Here is an 18,936-nt window from a genome sequence, read left to right on the forward strand (position 1 = left end):
ACCTGGCATGATTAACAGGAGTGTCCTCATCTGGCTCAGAAAGACAGTGTGAATGGCGACACTACCCTCTAGTGACAATATGAAGTATAGAAAACTCTCATTTTGTCCTGTTTAAATTATCAGATAAATTCATTCTTATTTTATCTAGAAATGTGATGTTATGTACATTTACACGTCTACTATAATTAGATTATACTTATTTTTAACTGATCAAGATTTAAATTAGTGCATCTATTTAAAATGATGAGAAATAAAATGATGAAGTAAGAGTTGTAGGTTGTTTTTGTTATTATTAAAATGTTTGAATTTGATGGTCTGTGGTCTGAAAATTAAATGCCATAGAGACTTTGGTGGTCCATGAAAAAAATCTGAGAAATTTGTGTTTAAGTTACATTTTTCTGCAGCTAATTTACAAACTAATATTTTCTAGTTTCTAGTTTATATTTCTAGTTTCTAGAAGATATTGAAAAAAGCTGTAAATTGTTTTGATAAATAATAATAATGAAAATAAAGGCTTCCTCCGATGGAACTCGTCACATTACAGCTGAAATCTTTAGTGCTGTTTGACATTCAGGGGGGTCTGCACATTTTCCTCTGGTCTCTTATGGGTTTTGATAACTTGAGGCCTCCCTCATCAGTCCTCTTCCTCTTCACAGGCACTAATGTCTTCTCTCCACAAGGTGGAGTCATAACACTGGTGGTTGCACACCGATTTTATTGACTATTGTTTTCTTTGTTTATTGTTTATTGTTTGTTTGTTTATTGTTTTACTGTTTATTTCTACTTAAATGGCTCCAACATTTTTTTTTATCTGATTTTAATTTCTATTTGTATGTATTTATTTCTTGACCCTTTTAATTTATCTTTGCATATTAACAGTGGTGTTTGTTCAGGGTTTTTTGTGCTGTGTTGCTTCTCTTGTTTGTTTGTTTTTTTATTATTATTATTACTTCTTTTCTGCAGTAGTGTATGAAGAGTGCTGTACAAACGGACTGATTGATTGATAAAGGCTGATAAGACTGAGCCTTGGGGTAAGTTGATGGAGCTGGACTCCATTGGGATCTTTTTGTTTGTTTGTTTTGTCATTTAATCTTCAGAAATGCTGATTTATTAAGCTATTGCGATGTGATTTCAGTTTTCTGGGAGTTGTTCCCCTCTCACTGATCTCACTGATGTGATCATGAGCCTTCAGCCTCAACATCAACAGTTTATCATTACTTTGACATGTGGGGTAGAATAAATGAAAGACTTCTTTGTAAATGACAGCAAATGCATACTTATTTTTGTTCTGGTTTGTTAGAGGCAGTTTTCACGGTTATAGATGGTGTCCTGTGGTGATGAATCTCTCTGGAATGAAAGCAACACGTTTTCCTCTTGCCATTGCTCAGTCCAACATGACGTCTATTGCTGAATTAATTCATGTTTTAAAGACAAACCCTGTGCCAATGGAATTATGATTAAGCAGATAAGGATCATATTCAACTGTTATCTTTTCTTTTGGCTGTGTAGTGGTGAGCAGAAACACCGTGACAGTGGTGTTGGTGCAGAGGAGGGATCCCCACAGGGAGTCCACAGCGGTGGGGGGCAGGCGGGGAAAGTGTCACTTCATTACTGTGCATAGAGAGTTTACTCTCATAAATATTTTATGTATCACTTAAAGAATATTCAAGTGACTATCAAAGTTGTTTTCTGCAGAGCTGCAGTTACGGAGGAAGTGTTGAAATGTTTTATTGAAGCACTCTTTTATTTATTATCAACCAAAATCCTATTAAAGCAAAAGTAAATTAATAAAATCACACATAAAGACACTTGTTCTCCTGATGCACAAAAGCATAAGCAGCAGTTTAATGCAGAAGCTTGTCATGGACCTTTCATATTGGAATTTGATCCTGAAAGAGAACCGAGGAGAAGAACCAACTGAGGACTTCAGTCAAACCGAGAACACCTCAGACGTTTGTGTGGAAAAAAAACAAGTGAGGGGTGAGAAACACCTCCGAAGTTCATCCAAACACTCAACATACTCTCTTTCCCTCTTCTTCTTGCTATGCTGATGAAAATCTGGAGAGCAATTGTGAACCCTTTCACTGATAAACAATCCTCGATGGCACATCACATCATCTCTTGGCATGTAGACGCTGGAATCCTGAATGAATAATTTGGAAAAAATATTCTGCAAATGTGCTGCAATTACTGCAATTTGTTCTCTCTCTGACAATAAAACATCACACTGAATTATTACAAGAAGAACTGTTGGCACCAACATTTTATCATTTCATTTGAGAGAGGCTAAATTGATGCCTCATACATCGACAGGTTGGTTCTTTTGGGTGAATGTGTATCAGGTGATGTTTGTCTTTTTGCTTTTAATACCATTTCTTATTCATGCATCTGTAAGTGAACCTGACTCCGAAAGTGGGAGTAAAATATAACAATGACAAAAAAGAAAACAGAAAAAGAGCAAACATGAGGGAAGACAGTGTGGGCTGCATTAAAAGCAGGAAGCTGCTCACAGTTAAAGGCGACTCCTTCCTCCCTTTTCAATTTCGCTGTGCCATCCTGCACACTCTCAGAGCAACATGACCTCATTACTAGTTTTGTAAAAAAAAACAACTTCAGGTTGCCAAGACATGTCATCCTCTTTATTGAAACACCAGCAGTTGCACTTGTGACTCACTGGGTAACTACAGACACCCACACTGGCTGTCAGGAGCCGTTCATAAAGCCTGAGCCGCACACAGAATGAGGCGGGCGCTCTTCTCTTATCTTTTCCAGTGGCTGAGTCGTGTGCTGGGATCTGATCACGCTGTGTGTCTTGCTGTGTTTGTGGACAGCAGATGTATAATGGTGAGTAAACAGGACTGTCGCCTCTGCCAGCAGCTGCCGGGTCAGATGCCAAGTGATGGGCAACATATTAGGGAGAAGCTGTTTGCACTGCCGCCGCTGGCTCCACTCAGATAACGGATAAATTATCTTCACAACCTGCTCCCACATGCACATGTGTGTCATTTACGGCTTTGTTTTTATGGATGAAACACAAAGAAGCTTTTTTTTTTTTTTTATTATTATTACTGTTCTTGAGGAAAAAGTAAACACACCTCAGACACAACTTACAAGCAAATTTAAGCTTTATTTATAAAATGTATGGATGTCCCAAACATGTACAACAACACCACAAGTAAATTCACTGAAGCTAAAACGTGAATTTGTTCCTGAATATATCCATAAACACACTTAAAGGTTAGACACATTCACACACACACAACCTGCAGTCGATGGAAGTGCTAAAAAGTAAAAAAAAAATAACAAATAAATAAATAATAGCAGTTGTCAGCAGTTTCATGACACTTGGCAGGACACACTCATCTTCTTTCCCAACACGGTGAAAAGCACTAACCACAGCTGATCCATATGAAATGAATGCAGGATCATTAGACTTAACTGGATTTTTTTATACAACAACAAGCATACAAACAGGCACTTGGATTAAGGTATCACCTCCCGTTCCTGTTTCTGTCCCTGCCAAATAAATAAATATCCTGGGGATGAGCAATAAGCATTCAACAACACTGAATAAGTTGCCATCAGGTGGTTTTTGCACAATACATGCCAGACTACAGACTTAGAGTCTAGTAGCCTTTTATCAGGATATTTTGTCCGAAGCTTTAGATTTGAAAATGCCAATCAGTCTTATGAACCACAGAAGACATGTCCATCCTGTAAGCAGCAAAACATCCAGACGCTCAGACAGCAAGAGAATTGCCATGCTATGTAGAGGAAGTCTTCTGAGCAGGCAGCATCTGAGCCACAGTGCTCCCGCCGCTGTCAGAGGTCAAGGTGGGGTTGTCTAACATGCCATGCATCTGGCCGGCTCCATCCTGGCAGGCCTGGCTGGAGCTGGACTTGTGAGAGGAGCCGGGGGAGCTAGTGGGGCTGAGCTGAACGGCTGTGGTGTCCTGCAGCGTGTGCTCACTCATCTCCATCTCCAGTGCTGCCGTCCCCATCCGCATCAGCCCCCACTTCTCGCCCCCATTGGCCTTGCGGGCCATGTGGGCCGGGGGTCTCCTGCTGACCACGCAGCAGGCTGTGAAGAAAGCCAGAGCTATCAGGAGCAGGAGAGGACCTATGATGATCGGGGGGTTCCCTGCGGGGAATAAGGTGCCAAAGGCGAAGGCTCCCACCAGGGTGATGTTAATCCCAGCCAGCATGATGCACAGGCCGCAGGCGCAGCACAGGGCCGGGGAGGGCAGGCTCTGCTGCCACGGAGCATGCTGCGTCTGGACAGTCTTGTGAGCAGGCGGTCTGGAGGTCTTTTCATTCAGCACCATGTCTCACAAGGAGTTCAGAGAAGCCCAGGGAAGTTGGAAATCAGATGATTTGTTGGTCCCTGAACTCATCACCAGAGAGAGAGAGAGAGCGAGAGAGAGGGAGAGATGAAGATGAAGAGAAAACAAGCAAGAGAAAATTACTCTGCAAACACTTAATTCAAATTAACTTTCAATTTTAAAGATTATAATGCACAAGGCAGCATCATTACAAGTGCATCTTATTTCTTAGTCAGTATGAAGCAAAACAAACGCGACTGTAAAATCTGCAGAGTTCTTACTTCACTTACATCAGATTGGAGACATGCTCCTCCACCGCCGGGACTTGGACCTTCTCCCTCCGGCAGGTGAACCGCGCAGTGAACCGCTGCTCGCTCACCGCAGGTTATAATGGATTTGGCCCACCGGGGGCGCCGTAGAGCTGGTGGAGACCAATCAGGCTGGACCATGAGGGGACTGAAGTTTTATCATCACACACTGGAAAGAATCCTTTATTTTATTTTAGCTTTTTTCCCCCTCCCCATCATCATCTAAGCACGAGAGCATAAAAGTAGTGTTGTTGAATCATCCAGCAGATCAAAAGCCAGATGTGCACACTTCAGTCCTCCGCTTTGTCACAGAGATGTGATGTGGTCAGCATGTGGGCAGGATCACACCTTCTTCTGGAGCCTTCAGCATCCCCTCCCGTCTCCAAACAACAGAAAGCTGAGCGAGAAGCCACAGAGTTAAACCGCGTTTAAAAAAATACATGTATGCGTCCTGATTGAACAAACGCTCATGACACAGATCACACCAGAAGATGTGGAGGATGTCATTTTTTTATTGAGAACACAGCATACCAGTGAAAACATGCTCTGGGTCGAGCGCTTTCTATACATAAGACCTCTGACAAATTTCAATAGGGCTCCATAATTGCATACCAATTACTGGATCTCATTTGATGCTATTACAAATTAATGTGAGGAAACAAACAAGTGCTTTTATGTTTCCTAATGGGAGTGAGGGGGCTTTACCATAGAGTGGTTATTTCCAAATTGGGTGTATTGCTGTGAGCAATTCTCTGTCAGTTCCTGCCAGCCTATGAAGTCCCTTAGTTGCTATAGGGATGGGGTGTCCATGGCAACAGTGTGATATCTGGGGACATGTTTAGCGAGCAACAAATAAAATTAACAGAGTTTGTAGAAATAGAAGTGATAGACTGTAAATGTGACTCCCCCCCCCCCCCCCCCCCCCTCCAATTCATACACAAACCAGGTCCTCAATGAAAGAAATAAATATTAAATAAAAAGGGATCAAAATCTAAAATTTATTAAAAACAAACCAAAGGACCTAAGAAAATCAAAAGCTCCAAAAAAAAAAAACAAAAAAAAAAAACAAACCTAAAGTTTTAGCTCAGTTACTCCATCACACTTTCAATAGGCACATTCACATAACAAATATATACAAAACTGAACAATATACAAATACTTGTATAAAAATAAATCCCTTCAACCCTAGTGAGGAATCCTTTAGCTCTCTATCAAGATCAACTGTTCATAAATCCCCTTTACGTTTCATCACCTAAAACTACTGAAATTCCCACATTTCAAGTCATTCTGACTCAAAACATCCAGAAATATCAAATTAATAGACATCCAATAAGAAAGTAAGCAAATCTTTTTGGGATGGTGTTTGTTTGTTTTTTTCTTAATAGTACAAAACCTGCAAACGTGGTGCAAAAAAGGCTGAGGTAATGCTTAAAAAAAGAAAAGTTACACAGAAGATTTTAAATTCACATTGTTGGAGAAAACAAATTTCTGTTTTAATATTTTCCCTTTAAATACATTTAAAGTACATCAGTGCTACAGGTAGCTTGTGTTGGTGTGAATGCTACAACCAAAGAGAAATAGTGTGTGTGTGTTGGGAGTGTCTTCTCCAACACTTTGTATCCATTCACACACTTCCTGTAAGCTCTGTCTATGCTCTTTAAAAACACCTGACAACAACAACATAAATATGCAGGCAAAAATGCCATAATTTCCTCGAAGTGTAGTCTTGATTTTTCATCTAAACTACATACCTCAACACGCATCAAATCACGTACAGATACACGCTTGAAAAAATAAAAAAGACAGCTGATCCCTTTCCTCGAGTGACTGAGAAGCAATAAGAATCATTAAAAAAAATATCAATTCATAGTTGGAATAAGAAAATAAAAGCTATTCAGAATTATATATTTCACGAAGGCAGCAGCATCTGCATAACTGTGCTGAACCCATGTAATGCTGTTTTGATAATGATATGTACCAAATGGATTTTGTAACATAAACTGCTGGCTTTAGGAGCGGTTTCTGCTGTTTTGGGGTTATCAGAAATTTACTGAGTGAATTACCTAAACCCAAAGCTATTCTCAAAAAAAAGAGAGAGAGAGAGGCCTTATTTAAGACTGAGGCAGCTTAAAATGACTCCTGGACAAATCTCAGGAGTTTCCACTATGTTTTCAATTAAGAAGCGGTAGCTGAGGATCAAAAGTCCCCTTGATGCCCAAACTCTAGTCTATGTGATAAGATTACTGGCCATGGGAAGGAGCTTTGCACCAGGAACAGTTAGTCACTTCTGAGGATGTGGCTGATCCTATGAGGCTCCCCGTCAAAACAAAACAAACACACAGACAGAAGGAGCAGGTAGAGGCTAAAAATCAGCCAGAGAGCATGACAAGGTGAGAGAGGGGCTTATACTGCCCCTTCAGGGTGCAAGGTCATCCGAAGTGGGTGCGAAGTCCTTGGTGCGCAGCGCGTTGGACTGCGCCCGTCTACGGGCCAGTCTGGAGTTGGAGGGAGGAGAAAGCCTCATTGAGCAAACGACCACAGTGACGTCCTCCTCCTGCTGCTCGTCGTGCTGAGATAGCTGCCGGTTAAAGGCAATGGCTTCTGCTGCAAACTGGGTCAGGTCTTTGGTGCTGCTGTTCCTACAAGAACACAAAGAGAAGGAGTGAATGAGAACATGCAGAATGAACTGACGATGACAATTTGTTTTTAAAACAAACACATGCTGGCATTTACTGCTGGGACATGAAAGTTTTGTCTTTTGTCCTCTACAGTTTGGCACCTTGCCTACCCCCACCCCCACCCCCACCCCTACGGAAAGGAGAAGCACAGCGCAGGATCTGGTGTCATAAATTGATGTATATTGTGCAATCCCCCTTACTGACACAGAGCTCAGCATTGCACTTTTAGTCTGGGTTTTTCCAGGCATTTAGTCCGACCTCATGCACGGCCACATAAAGGCAGTAGGTATCTGTTAGATCTTAAGTCTCTAACTGGAGTGAGCTTGTGCACTCTCATGCCACAATTACTGATGATAGACGAGCTGCTTTTCAGACTTCCTTCTTACTGTTCAGGTTCCCTTTTTTAATTGAAATATTGCTCAATAGATGAATTCACATTTCGTTTTGACAGCAAACCCTCCCCCATTGCTTTTCAATGTGGCAGCTCAGAGCAGACACCCCCAGTTTATAACTGTAGCCTCTAATTAAGTATTGACAACTATTATTATACAAATTACCATTGTATATTTGATTAACGTAGGCGCTACCACCGACTAACGGAAACTAACCAAATGAGGATCAAGCAGACAAGCTTCAAAATTTCGTCCAGAATGTTTTTCAAGTACACAAATCTTTAAAAATAAGTTCAGAAAATAAACCCAGCATCTTCCATTTTATGTTCATATGGTAATAATATCAGGTGATCAACAGATCATTACCAAGCCACACATTATTATGCACGGAAGGATGACCACAGGATCATAGACATGTCCAAAATTAGTTCGAAAGTAAGTTCAATGCAAAACAGACAACATCAGCTGCATGAGCTGCTGCATTCATATTTCAAACTGAGGAAAACTGTGTGTCGTGATGGGATAAGCCTTGTTTTAAGGGGAGGGAATTAGTGAATCTGATAGGCCACGATTGTCTCCAATAACTCCATCTATAAGGTATGATAATATATTCTGCCTCTTTTCCAAACGTGTCTAACTGATCTATGGTCCCAAATACCACATTCCCAACATACAGTGTCAAATTGTAATTCAGAATTAATATGAAATGAAAATTCTCTGACTGTGTTAGAAGCACCTCATTAACATCAAATGGCTTTTGACTTGACTTTCTAGACTCTCAGTCATACCTCTGTAGGACATGAGGAGTTGGAAGACCTCTCTCTGGAGCGTTCTGTGAAAAGCAAAATGAGAAAAAATTGTTTTCCTGAGATCAAGTCTTCAACAGAAATAAAAACTAAAGAATTTCTATGTTGTGGTCAGACAAGATTACAATATTAAAATAAATCAGGGCAAAGCTTTGACCATACACACCCCCTGCATCCAAGGGTGCTTGAGGACCTGAGCAGCACTCAGGCGCAGGGTGGCATCCCGAACCAACAGCTTGGATATGAGATCCTTGGCTTCTGCTGTAATGTGAGCCCAGTCCTTGTCTGGGAACTCGTACTTGCCCTGATGAATGCTCTCAAACAGGTTGCTCTGAGGAGAGAGGATTACACAATATCCTGTAAAGCTTTCCAGCTGTCAATCTGATGGTCATTTATGATGTTTTCAAGGCTTTTGGTGAATGTGATCTAAAATGAAGCATACATCAATCACTGTTTTTGGAAAACAATGCCTTTTTTGACATAGGTATTCAGGCTGTTGAAACCTTTTACACAACCAAATGAGTTTGCCTTCAGACTGAGGATCCGCACACAACCGCAGGGATGTCAGCAGATGTAGTTACAGAGGAAATCCACAGACACGGGGGAGAAAGAATAAACTACGGGCTGCCACTCACACTCTCATTTCTGGGTTGTGGTTCCTGTCAGTGCCTCTATCGAAAACGCTTTGATTTTAAAGCTTCAACTCATTCTTGCAGACCTGAGCATTATGTAGCCACTGTGCTTCTCAGTCCACAACAACATGCCGAGCAGGTGACTGTTTTGTGTTTTCTTTTTTGCTCTCTGAAAATAAACCTTCACATTCTAACACACTCACCAAGATCTTGATATTGCATCAAGGTAGATTGGAGGCAATAAATACTAGTGTCTGCTGCAGAAATTTGACCCAGATGTGAATGCATTTGGGCCTTTTCCTCTGGTCAAAAAAATCCTATTCAGCTCCAGTAACATTGGGCTTTAGTTGACATTGGCAAGGGTCACAATTAAATACTGGAGGAGGCAAATGTTTGTGGCTGTGTACAGTCAGAAGGACACTGAGCAAGTGTTGAGAGTGATTAGGAACAGCATACCTGACAGGTTCTGCAGGTTTCTCCCCGATCCCAGCCACAGTCTGTGCCACAGTGGCCAGTAAAAGGGGGGCTTCCGCTCAGCAGAATGTAAAGAATGACCCCGAGGCTCCAAAGGTCGCAGCGCTTGTCATAGAAGGATGCTTCATCAGTAAACACCTCCACGACTTCAGGAGCCATGTACTCGGCTGAGCCACACTAAGAGAGGGAAAATGATACAGGAGTTAAGTTGCTGTTATCCAACAGATTTATTTTCTTTGTGTATGTGATGTATTCAAAGGTTGACTGTTACCGGTGTGGTAAGCTCTGGTGTTGTTATGGGCGTACAGGCACTACTGAGCTTCACTCCACTTCCCAAGTCAAAATCACAGATCTTAACTGGTGACACCTGAATAGGAAGACAGAGGAAAAACATTATTATGCAGTATCATCTACAGCTTTAAGGGTAACTAGTGTCCCTCTAACAGCTCCTTTAGTGGCCACTTACCTGATTTGTGTATTCACAAAGAATGTTCTCAAGCTTAAGGTCTCTGTGAGCAATGCCTGTGGAAAAGCATATTGCCACCATGATCAAATGCAAAAGAAACATTTACAGATTTTTTTGTTTGGACTTTGGTGGGATGGACATAATAATGCTAACCTACCCTTAGTGTGCAAGAAGTCAAGAGCTTGGGCAATGTCCCTGACCACCTTGCTGGCCTCCAGCTCATCAAAGTGCTTCCGGTTTTGGATGTGTGTGAGAATGGAGCCTGAAGGTAGAGAATATAATTACTAATGAGGCGTCTTAAACGGCAGTGTGTATGAAGACACTATAACTGCTGAGATATCATTCATTCTTACCTCCACGCAGTTTTTCAAAGACTAAATAAAAGCACGAGCTGTCTTCAAAGAACTGGATCAATTCCAAAATATTTCTGGAGCAGAGAATTTCAAATTGGTTAGAGTAAGATTCACTCTCTTACTTTTTATTAAGAAATGTCACTGATCAGATGCACTCACTTGTTTCCTTGACACTGGTAGAGTGTTTCCACTTCTCGAAAGACTCTGCTGCGACTGTGCCCTGCACTTTTCTCTATGATCTTTATAGACAAAAACACACAGTATACTGGTTAATAAATTAAACATTTTGATTATAAACACTTAAAACTAAGAGCCAAATTTGCATTTTTTTTTTATTTTCTTTAAGAGCGTTTTGTGAGGAGGAAGTGTACTTCCAGGCTAAAGACTAGAATATTCTCACTTACCTTCACAGCAAACTCCTGTCCATTCTGCAGGCTTATGCATCCTTGGACTTTGGCATACGCTCCCTGACCAAGCACCTCATCTGTTAGCTTGTAGAGGTCTGTAAAAGTAAATATAAATGTGTAACAAAATACTGAAATCTTCTTCCCTTTTCTCCATATAAATAAGTTTTAATACCATCAAAGGTTCCCGTGGAGCTGTCTGTGGCTCTCGTTCTTTTCTTTTTCTTCCTTTTAGCTGCATCTGGGATGTTCACTGGCTGGCTCTTCTCAAAATCTCCTGTAAAACAGAGTAATCCATATGGAAACAAAATGACAACACATACTTTTCTATTCCTACAGGCTGTTCTGAAAGCCACTGTACCTGATTGGCCTTGGGAAAGGTGCTGTCTGTCCTCTGTGGGGATACCATTCTCCTGAGTTCCCCCACAGCTCTGCCCCACTTGGCCCAATGCCAGGGAGTTGCCCTGTAACAGAAACAGACCACATGTGAGGGGGACAGCGAGAGGGAAAGTGCAGTGAGAGAGATCAGGTGGTAAAGGAGAATATGCTCGAGAAAGACTACATAACTGCCACTTCTGTTTCTAGTGGTGATGTGAAAGAATTATTTCACAACACATATCACTGATAAACCCTTCTTTTATAAATAAACAAACCATTGTGACATATCATCATATAACCTGTGTTACAGTCTTACTGACTACCTTCCCCTTTAGTAACCTACCAAAAGAGCGGCCTAATGAGAATAAAGGAAACACTATGACAGGCCTTATCTGGCTGGATATTACCAGAAGTATTCTCACAATCCGTATCAGGGTGTGACTCATACAGAGTGATGAAACTTCTGTTTCAGTGAAGATAACCTTCACAGTGTGCACACCGCTTACTGGCAACTCTGTTATCAAGCACCTAACTTGACAGGAAGCTAGTGGTTTTGATGACAGCGGTGAAAACAGGTTAGCTCTTACCTGGAAAGGGTGCTGGAAGGCTTGCAGCTCCGCCGTCACGCTGTGCCTCACCATGCCTGCCAACTGAGACAGCACATCACAAATATTCAGCTAGTCTGGAACAAACTGAGTCAGCAGACGCAAAATACTCTGGCAAACCAATGTACATAGATGGAACCTCACGTAGATCCATCAATCTTTGCTGGTGAAAAGTTTTTCCTACTCTCCCTGGTTACACTTTTTCGCTTCGTTTGCAGTTCCGGATTGACATAAGTTAGCTGGCTTCCTGCTAAATAAGTGGTGCTGTGTTATGGTTGGGGAATGCATTTGGCTGCTGCTAAAACAAGTAACACGTAACTGCACTGACCAGCGTTATGACAGCTCCAGGTGACGCTGACGTTATGAGCTATACATATATAGCTAACTATTAATGTCGGCACTTTTTAAAAACCAACCAAATGAGCAACTAAAACATGTCTGTCGCTGATTAGGTACAATGGCTTTTATTGTGGACCGCTACCAAGAGAGTAGTTTGCAAAACATTAAACTAATAAAAGCTACACTTTGTGTTAACTGGACAATACGATATTGTTATTGTCGTTAGCCACGGCTAGTTAGCACTAGCCGGTCGCTAGCATAGTAAACGGTTTAACCGGCCATTAGCTGGTTCGTATTTGGAGACAGGAGAAGCGGCGTTAAGTCGCAAGTATTAAATTGGAGAAAAGTACACACCTTCACCTGGACTCAGCGTCCAAAGCAGCCGGATCCCGTCAGTCAAAGCCTCCGCCAGCTGATGAGAGAGCCCATAGCTAACCGAGCTCTGTCAACCAGGCGGTGACGCGCTCGGCGGGAAATTAGCCCCGCCCATTTGACGTTACTCCTCCTCCTATTGGCCAGAAATCAGCCTCTCACTGACACGCCACTCTTCCTCAATCCGCCCCGCCCCCTTGGCCACGCCCCTCTCCACGTAGAGGGGATTTTTCTGAACGGCCTCGTGAGATCTTATTTACACGCTGATGTCACATGGGCTGACGTCACGCGCCAATAACATTTCATCATGATCGTTTTTCTGTCTGTGTTTCTGTTATCGATCCGCTTTAATCAAATATAATAGACAAATATTCCCAGTCTGTGTTGGTTCTGGCCTGAAACTGTTGATTTTTTCAGTCTGTCTGGCAGACCAAACCACATGAGCAAATATTTGTCATAAATGGACATTGTGTTAAAATCCCTCTTTCCCCCTGTCAGGTCAGTTATTGTGTTATCGTTATTACTATGTGTGTTTTGTATGTTTTTGTGTGGTGCAGTCCATTAAGTTAGAAAAAAAAGTTACTTCAACACTATTTTTATTGGCAAAAAAAAAAAACAAAACAAAACAAACACATCAAATAATGTACAAACTTTCATTCATGAAAATGACTCAGCACTGTATATCAACAGGTCAGACATAAAACATACATGCAAGAGTGAAGAAAGGGAATAAGTACATGAGCTGGAGTATTATAAAGCCATACAAAGTCCTATAATGATGGCATCACAGCAATATAAGGACTTAAAGTAAAAATATCTGAAGGTGCAGTTGCATGATACAAAATAGGATCTTCCCAGTTATGGTTGGAAAATCGCTCATGCAGGTTTATTAATTGTTCTTTGTTTTGAGGGTTTTGATGGTGGCATTTTCTCACGAGGCTCAGGTAATGTCAAAATGTAAACTCCTTTGTCAATGTGGTCCATTTGGTTTAGTTGCATATCTTCTCTGTCATCTCTTTCTGTTGGGGTGGAAAACAAAGGACATGTTAAACATATCAAGTTCATATTGTCGGAGAAGATGAATGGTTGTTATTAAGTTCAATCTATTATTAGAAATAAAAATGTTGTTCCGATGGAGACCAAAAATAATGAGAAAATAAAACGGCTTTCAGTCAAAAAGTTCATAATTTCTGCTTTTCCGTTACATGTTGATGTAAATGTCACATTCACATTTCTTTCTTGTACTGCACAAATATACATGATGAAAACACACTGTCAGCCTCATCATCAAGCATGGTGCGCAACAAGATCAGAGATAATAAGACTGCAGAAAATCAACTCCCCTATTAGAAAACATCTATCAGATCCTCTTTTTCCTGCTTCCTCTCACTTCACCCGCACAAATCTGAGGTCACACCATCATCTCACCAGGGGCTCCAGTTCAGAGTGATCAATGAGGTTGAACTCGGAGATGAAGTAGTAGTAGTGCTTGTAGCAGGTATTAATGTGGGCCTCTGCACCCATGCTGCAGATGCTGTCAAAGTGATGGATGTAAACGTGCACGAAGACTCTGAAGAGACGGCTCAGGATCTTCTTGCACACCTGCTGAAAGTTCTTAGGGAAAGGTACGCCTAGAGCAGAGAAGAAAGAGGCGTTACTGAGCTGAAGAAACATCTACCCAAGAAATAATTTTTACTAAATTTGAAACAAAAATTCTAAATTGAGTTACTTATATAAATTACACATATAAAAATATGTATAGACATTTATAATATACAATTAGAAAAGCTTGAGATCAAATCAAATCAAAAACAATATACAAAATCAGTCAGTAAAATGATTTGTGTTGAAGAATTGAAGTATCCAATTAAAATATTAACATCTCATTTGGCAAAGCTATGTGAAACAAAACACTCAAATAGTATTACAAACTGTGAGAGTTGGATTCTTAGTATATTTACTGTTGCAAAAATCAATGACATGGATTGTAATAAGAAAACTATCCAGATTACGCACAGAAAATGGCTGTAGTGGTTGAGTGGTATTCATGCTAAAGTAAATCTGGCCTAATTGTTGCCTGATTGCACACATATTTGGTAAATAGTATGAAAAATAGAGGAACATCCTGCACAAACAGCTAAAAATAGATAAAACCACCACACACTTTCGCCTATGTGAAAGTTTTAAAGCCTATATAACTATATCCACAAAAAAAAAGCCTGCTTTGACCGGTTCAAACGCAGTGCCATGGTGTGGTGCCACTGTGTCACCTCCCGAGCTTCCATCTCCATTATGTGTGTGATTCTAACCTCTTGTTGGGTGTTAAATCTGGTCCAGATATAAAATAACCAAACAGCCGTTCAATCTCCACAAAATGTCAACCACATTGTTTAATTAACCTCTGCTTGAACTTCATCATCCCGTTTGCGATCTGGTAGAGTCGTGCGGCCCCCGTGGCTGACGCTACAGCAATGATCCGACACCACATCAAGTGCAAGCAGCGCTCAATCACGTATTAGGTTACACATCCAATAACGGCCTGACACCTTCATTTGTAGACACCTCACACACACACCTACTCTGGTGGGGAAGATGTCCTCATTATTGATGAGCGACTCTATCCAGTCCATCAGCAGGTTCATGTACTTGAGAGCGGGCAGCTTGGTGGGTTTCTTGTAGTCGTCACCGTCCTGCCACCTGTACTCATACCTCAGACCCCCAGACATGATGGGACACGTGCGCTCTGTGCAGTACTCGCTCACCGTGCCATAGATCAGATTGATCCTGTTAAAGAAATCCACCACATGAACAGCAATCCAGTCATTGATATTTTCTCCTTCTGGGAGCTGTACCACTTTCCTGAGGTCCAAACCAGACTTGAGCGAGGCCTGGGCCTTTTTGTAGAGTTCAAATCGCTGGGTGCCAGGCTCAAACCGCTTCCTTGGCCTGAATGTTCTATCTTTGCTGAACACTTGTCCGAGACACAACGCCATTGATTTAGTCGTTTCCCCTGAGATAAGGGGAGAATGAACTCTCCAGAATAATAATTAGTTGGGTTTGATAGAGCGTGACCTTCCTGAGAAAGAGGAACTAGGTCGGTTCAGGGGTCAGTGTCTGTCATGCAAAGATTGAAGGAAGCTCTGTGTCAGATGGTGGGACGTCCCTGTGAAACAGACAAACAACAAAACTCAGCTTTTCCATAGAAATAACAAAAGAAGTAGATGTGACCAAAATCTGAGAGCTATAACAGTAAAACCATAAATATCACTGTCAGTTCCCACAAAAAAAAAAAACAAAAACAAAAACAAAAAAAAGCAAAACAAGCAACACGTTTTCAAGTCAAACATTTTGAGGAACTAGATCACTAAAATAACTCATGTAGTGCAAAGTTTCTACTCTCCTCACCAAGAAAAAAATCAGTGGGTTAATCAAAAATGGGGTATTGTTGCATCCGCTGCTGTTGGGCAACCAAACTGACCTTATCATAAGATTTTCAGCAACAGTTTCAGTCATTTGTGGCAATAAAATCAGTCCAGAAGGGTCGAACAGAATCGAAAAAATGAACGGCACGCTGTGACTCACGATGGATGCTATCAGAGAGAAAAAACTTCTAAGTGTGGTGCAAAAACAATGAGCATGACAACTGATAGAAAACAGATTGCCAGCTCCTCCCTGGGGAAATGAGTCTTGGGATATGACAGAAAAACAGAAAAAAGATTTTCCATCTGGTAAATTTATACCCACTGATTGGGGTTGGGAGGTCAGTGGATGGTTACGTGAGCCGCTGCCTTTATTGCTATGATAATAAAAATAAATGGTAGCATTTGAATATTAACTGAATAGGTTATTACAGATAAATTGTGTCGAAGCAATAAACTCTTGACACATTTAAGGGTGGGTTTCACGTTGTTGCCACACATGCTGCTCTCTACTGAATTTCCTGTTTCCTTTTAGTACTTTAGAGGATCAATGCATATGTTGCCTCCAGATATTTGTCATGTAACTGTGGTTGCAACATGATACAATATCCGCATTTGTATCCCAAGTCCCTCATTGAGCGGCCGGTTTTAACATTTCCTGTGTTTGCTTGTGTGTGACACAAATTAGCAGAAGTTTCTGTGTCTGTGTCCTCATGAATCTGTACTTGCATTGCAAACCAAACACTGATCCACCAGCCGCTTTGATGGTGATAAAGCCAATAAGCCAACTTTAGTTGACACAGAGTGACTCATTTCACAAAACACACAACTGCAGACCCACCGTGTGTTTGTCAGGCTCATGGGTTTGTTAGTTTCTCTTCATTCTCTGAGGTAACCATTTGAGGGGATGGTAATTATTTAAACGGAAGACAGCATTTGATATTTGAGAGGGGTGCTTTTATTTTCCACTAGCTTTCACAGTAAGTCTGATCCCAGCTCAGGGCTCACCACTGGGGGAGCGTGAATACGTGGTCATGAGATAGCTCTAAATGGATTGCCCATAACAAAAGGGCTCATGAGGAAGGTTCAAAGTTACAGAGTTTCATTCACTCATTCTTCATACTCAGGGAGACAGACATTAAAAGTGGTCATTTTTAGTTATCAAAGACGCTGATGCCTTATATCCCTCCTCAGCAAAAAAAAAAAAAATAATAATTGATCCCTTGACGTTTCTCTGCATGCCTGAACAGCCTCAGCATGTCTGAGGCACGTCTGATCACGTAGTGGGGTTGGCTGCCCTCCCTGCATTCTTTCATGGTTTTAATCGTTTGTTTCGGACGCTGCAAGCTAAGAAATGCAAATAGAAAAGAAGTAAAGATTTGCTTCCACAAAGAAGACATTGCAAGTCACGGACACAAGAGAAAAGACAGAGACAGAGACAGAGAGACAGGTGAGAGATTGCTGAATGGAAAAAGCTGTCTGCACTGTACCTGGCTGAAGAGATGGGTCTGGGATAAGGTGGAAAGTGGTGGGACGTTCAGGCAGGATTTGGGCGTTGGATCCCTCGACTTTAAACTCCCTGCGGAGGTTAGCTCCAGCTGCTCTGCCCCCCTCTCGCCTCCTCTGGATCTTCTCCCTCCCAGCCGGCCACTAAGAGACCGAGCGGCTCCAACTTCACTCGGCAGCAGGGATAACAGAGTTAAGAGAGAAAAAGTTGTTTGGCTTCTCTTCCTGCTGATGATGTCACATCCTGACTTTGTCTACTAGGTCCCGCTGTTTGGTGTCTATATCTGTGTGTGTGTGTATATCTAGAAGTCCTATAAAATGAAAGAAAAGAAAGAAAAGAAACCCTTCTCAGCCCTCCCTCTTTTTCTGTTTCCCTTTCTTCTCATCAAGCAGGCAAAGCCAGGCCCTCTGGTAAAGGTCCTGAGAAAACAACCCCTCCTTTTGAGCCACATATAGGACAGAAAGAGCAGGATCCCACAAATATTTCTGGATGTTTGGCAGTCCATGTGGCTCGCTTTTTAGTGAAGTCTCAATAACATATCATTTAAATTCTTGGCCTTTTAGAGATATTGTAGTTGAAAGCAAAGCTCACCCTTAAATAGAGAAAGAGCTATTCCCCAAAAAATGTTCTTCAAAACACTGGCAAGAATCTGCAGTCAACCAAAGCAGGAGTGCTTCGCTGAAATTGTCCATTTCCCTGTGCCCTTGAGGGCTGAGTGATAGCTGCTCCCATTGTGTTGAATGTGAATGGGCGCCACTAAAATCCATAGGGTGAGACAAACCCTGCAGGAAAAACAATGACCACGCACTTCATGACATGAGTCTCTTTAGCAGCTGAGGGTTAAAACGCTCAGACAAAAGATTGAATTCATTTCATAGCAAGGTTCAAGTTGTTTCTGCAGTCACAAGTGATGCGATTTTTGTTTTTAAACAATCCGAAGGCCGAGATTTGTCTGTGTGAAAAAGGCCTGGTTGATATATGACATTTCCTTAACTAAGAAAGAACGATTGTAAAAGCCAGCAGGAAAGACAACTCTACAGAAGTTGTTAGTTATTACTAAACTAAGATGCGTCTCACACTCAGTGGATTCATGTGCTGGGTGGTCTTTGAGAAGGTTGAATGAAAGAAATAAAAATAAATGACAAATTAAAAAGTAATAAGTGCAATTCAATGCTTTCAAGAAACTTTGACAAAAACAAAATGAACTTAAAAAAAGAAAGAAATTCTGACTTGCAGTAATGAATCATGTCCACTTGAGGTCACCATGACTTTTCTTATTAGTGTATTATTATGACCTTACTGTTTTTATTTATCTTAATGGAAATCTGTCATAGTGGTAAAAAAAAATGTAGATGAACAAAAACATTCAAGTGGCAAGGCTACATTAATATCCTATCTGATATGTTACATCAATAATTATTGTTGAAAGTTGCTGTTGAAATGCTTATTGGATGTTTAGTATCAGCAGTGGAAATAACGAT

The 18,936-nt window shown here is 41.2% G+C and overlaps 2 protein-coding genes across 3 annotated transcripts; both read right to left on the reverse strand.

The window, feature by feature from the left end:
• Positions 1-5,872: 5,872 nt before the first annotated feature.
• Positions 5,873-12,639, reverse strand: mknk1 (MAPK interacting serine/threonine kinase 1). The gene is made up of 14 exons (XM_029500002.1): positions 12,512-12,639; positions 11,801-11,863; positions 11,197-11,299; positions 11,011-11,112; positions 10,836-10,933; positions 10,591-10,670; positions 10,432-10,505; positions 10,236-10,340; positions 10,079-10,134; positions 9,884-9,979; positions 9,595-9,789; positions 8,673-8,837; positions 8,489-8,532; positions 5,873-7,269 (listed from the first exon to the last, which is right to left on the reverse strand). The coding sequence occupies exons 2-14, from the start codon at positions 11,852-11,854 to the stop codon at positions 7,047-7,049; spliced, it is 1,395 nt and encodes a 464-aa protein (XP_029355862.1). The 5' UTR covers positions 11,855-11,863; positions 12,512-12,639; the 3' UTR covers positions 5,873-7,046.
• Positions 12,640-13,134: 495 nt separating this feature from the next.
• On the reverse strand, positions 13,135-17,788 carry mob3c (MOB kinase activator 3C). Of its 2 annotated transcripts, none has more exons than XR_003840650.1 (4): positions 17,439-17,788; positions 15,105-15,692; positions 13,873-14,160; positions 13,135-13,548 (listed from the first exon to the last, which is right to left on the reverse strand). XR_003840650.1 is itself a non-coding variant. In XM_029499708.1 (4 exons), exons 2-4 carry the CDS (start codon positions 15,520-15,522, stop codon positions 13,519-13,521), a joined length of 651 nt encoding a protein of 216 aa, XP_029355568.1. In that variant the 5' UTR covers positions 15,523-15,692; positions 17,439-17,785; the 3' UTR covers positions 13,135-13,518. The 2 variants fall into 2 exon arrangements, 1 of the variants encoding a protein (XP_029355568.1); XM_029499708.1 differs by having other exon boundaries at positions 13,958-14,160; positions 17,439-17,785.
• Positions 17,789-18,936: the final 1,148 nt, after the last annotated feature.

This window comes from Echeneis naucrates, chromosome 4 (assembly GCF_900963305.1).
Source record: "Echeneis naucrates chromosome 4, fEcheNa1.1, whole genome shotgun sequence".
Lineage (NCBI taxonomy): Eukaryota > Metazoa > Chordata > Actinopteri > Carangiformes > Echeneidae > Echeneis > Echeneis naucrates.

Bases quoted from the DNA above. Each gene is read 5' to 3' on its own strand.
- mob3c (XM_029499708.1), bottom strand. From the start codon at position 15,522: ATGGCGTTGTGTCTCGGACAAGTGTTCAGCAAAGATAGAACATTCAGG. The intron at 14,161-15,104 runs GTGTGTGTGTGA...TCTCTGCTCTAG, and splicing joins CATCTTCCCCACCAGAGTAG to GCGTACCTTTCCCTAAGAAC. The intron at 13,549-13,957 runs GTGAGATGATGG...CCACCCCAACAG, and splicing joins ACTCTGAACTGGAGCCCCTG to AAAGAGATGACAGAGAAGAT.
- mknk1 (XM_029500002.1), bottom strand. From the start codon at position 11,854: ATGGTGAGGCACAGCGTGACGGCGGAGCTGCAAGCCTTCCAGCACCCT. The intron at 10,341-10,431 runs GTAAGAATGAAT...CTCTACCTTCAG, and splicing joins CTTTGAAAAACTGCGTGGAG to GCTCCATTCTCACACACATC. The intron at 9,980-10,078 runs GTAAGTGGCCAC...CTTCCTATTCAG, and splicing joins TTTGTGAATACACAAATCAG to GTGTCACCAGTTAAGATCTG.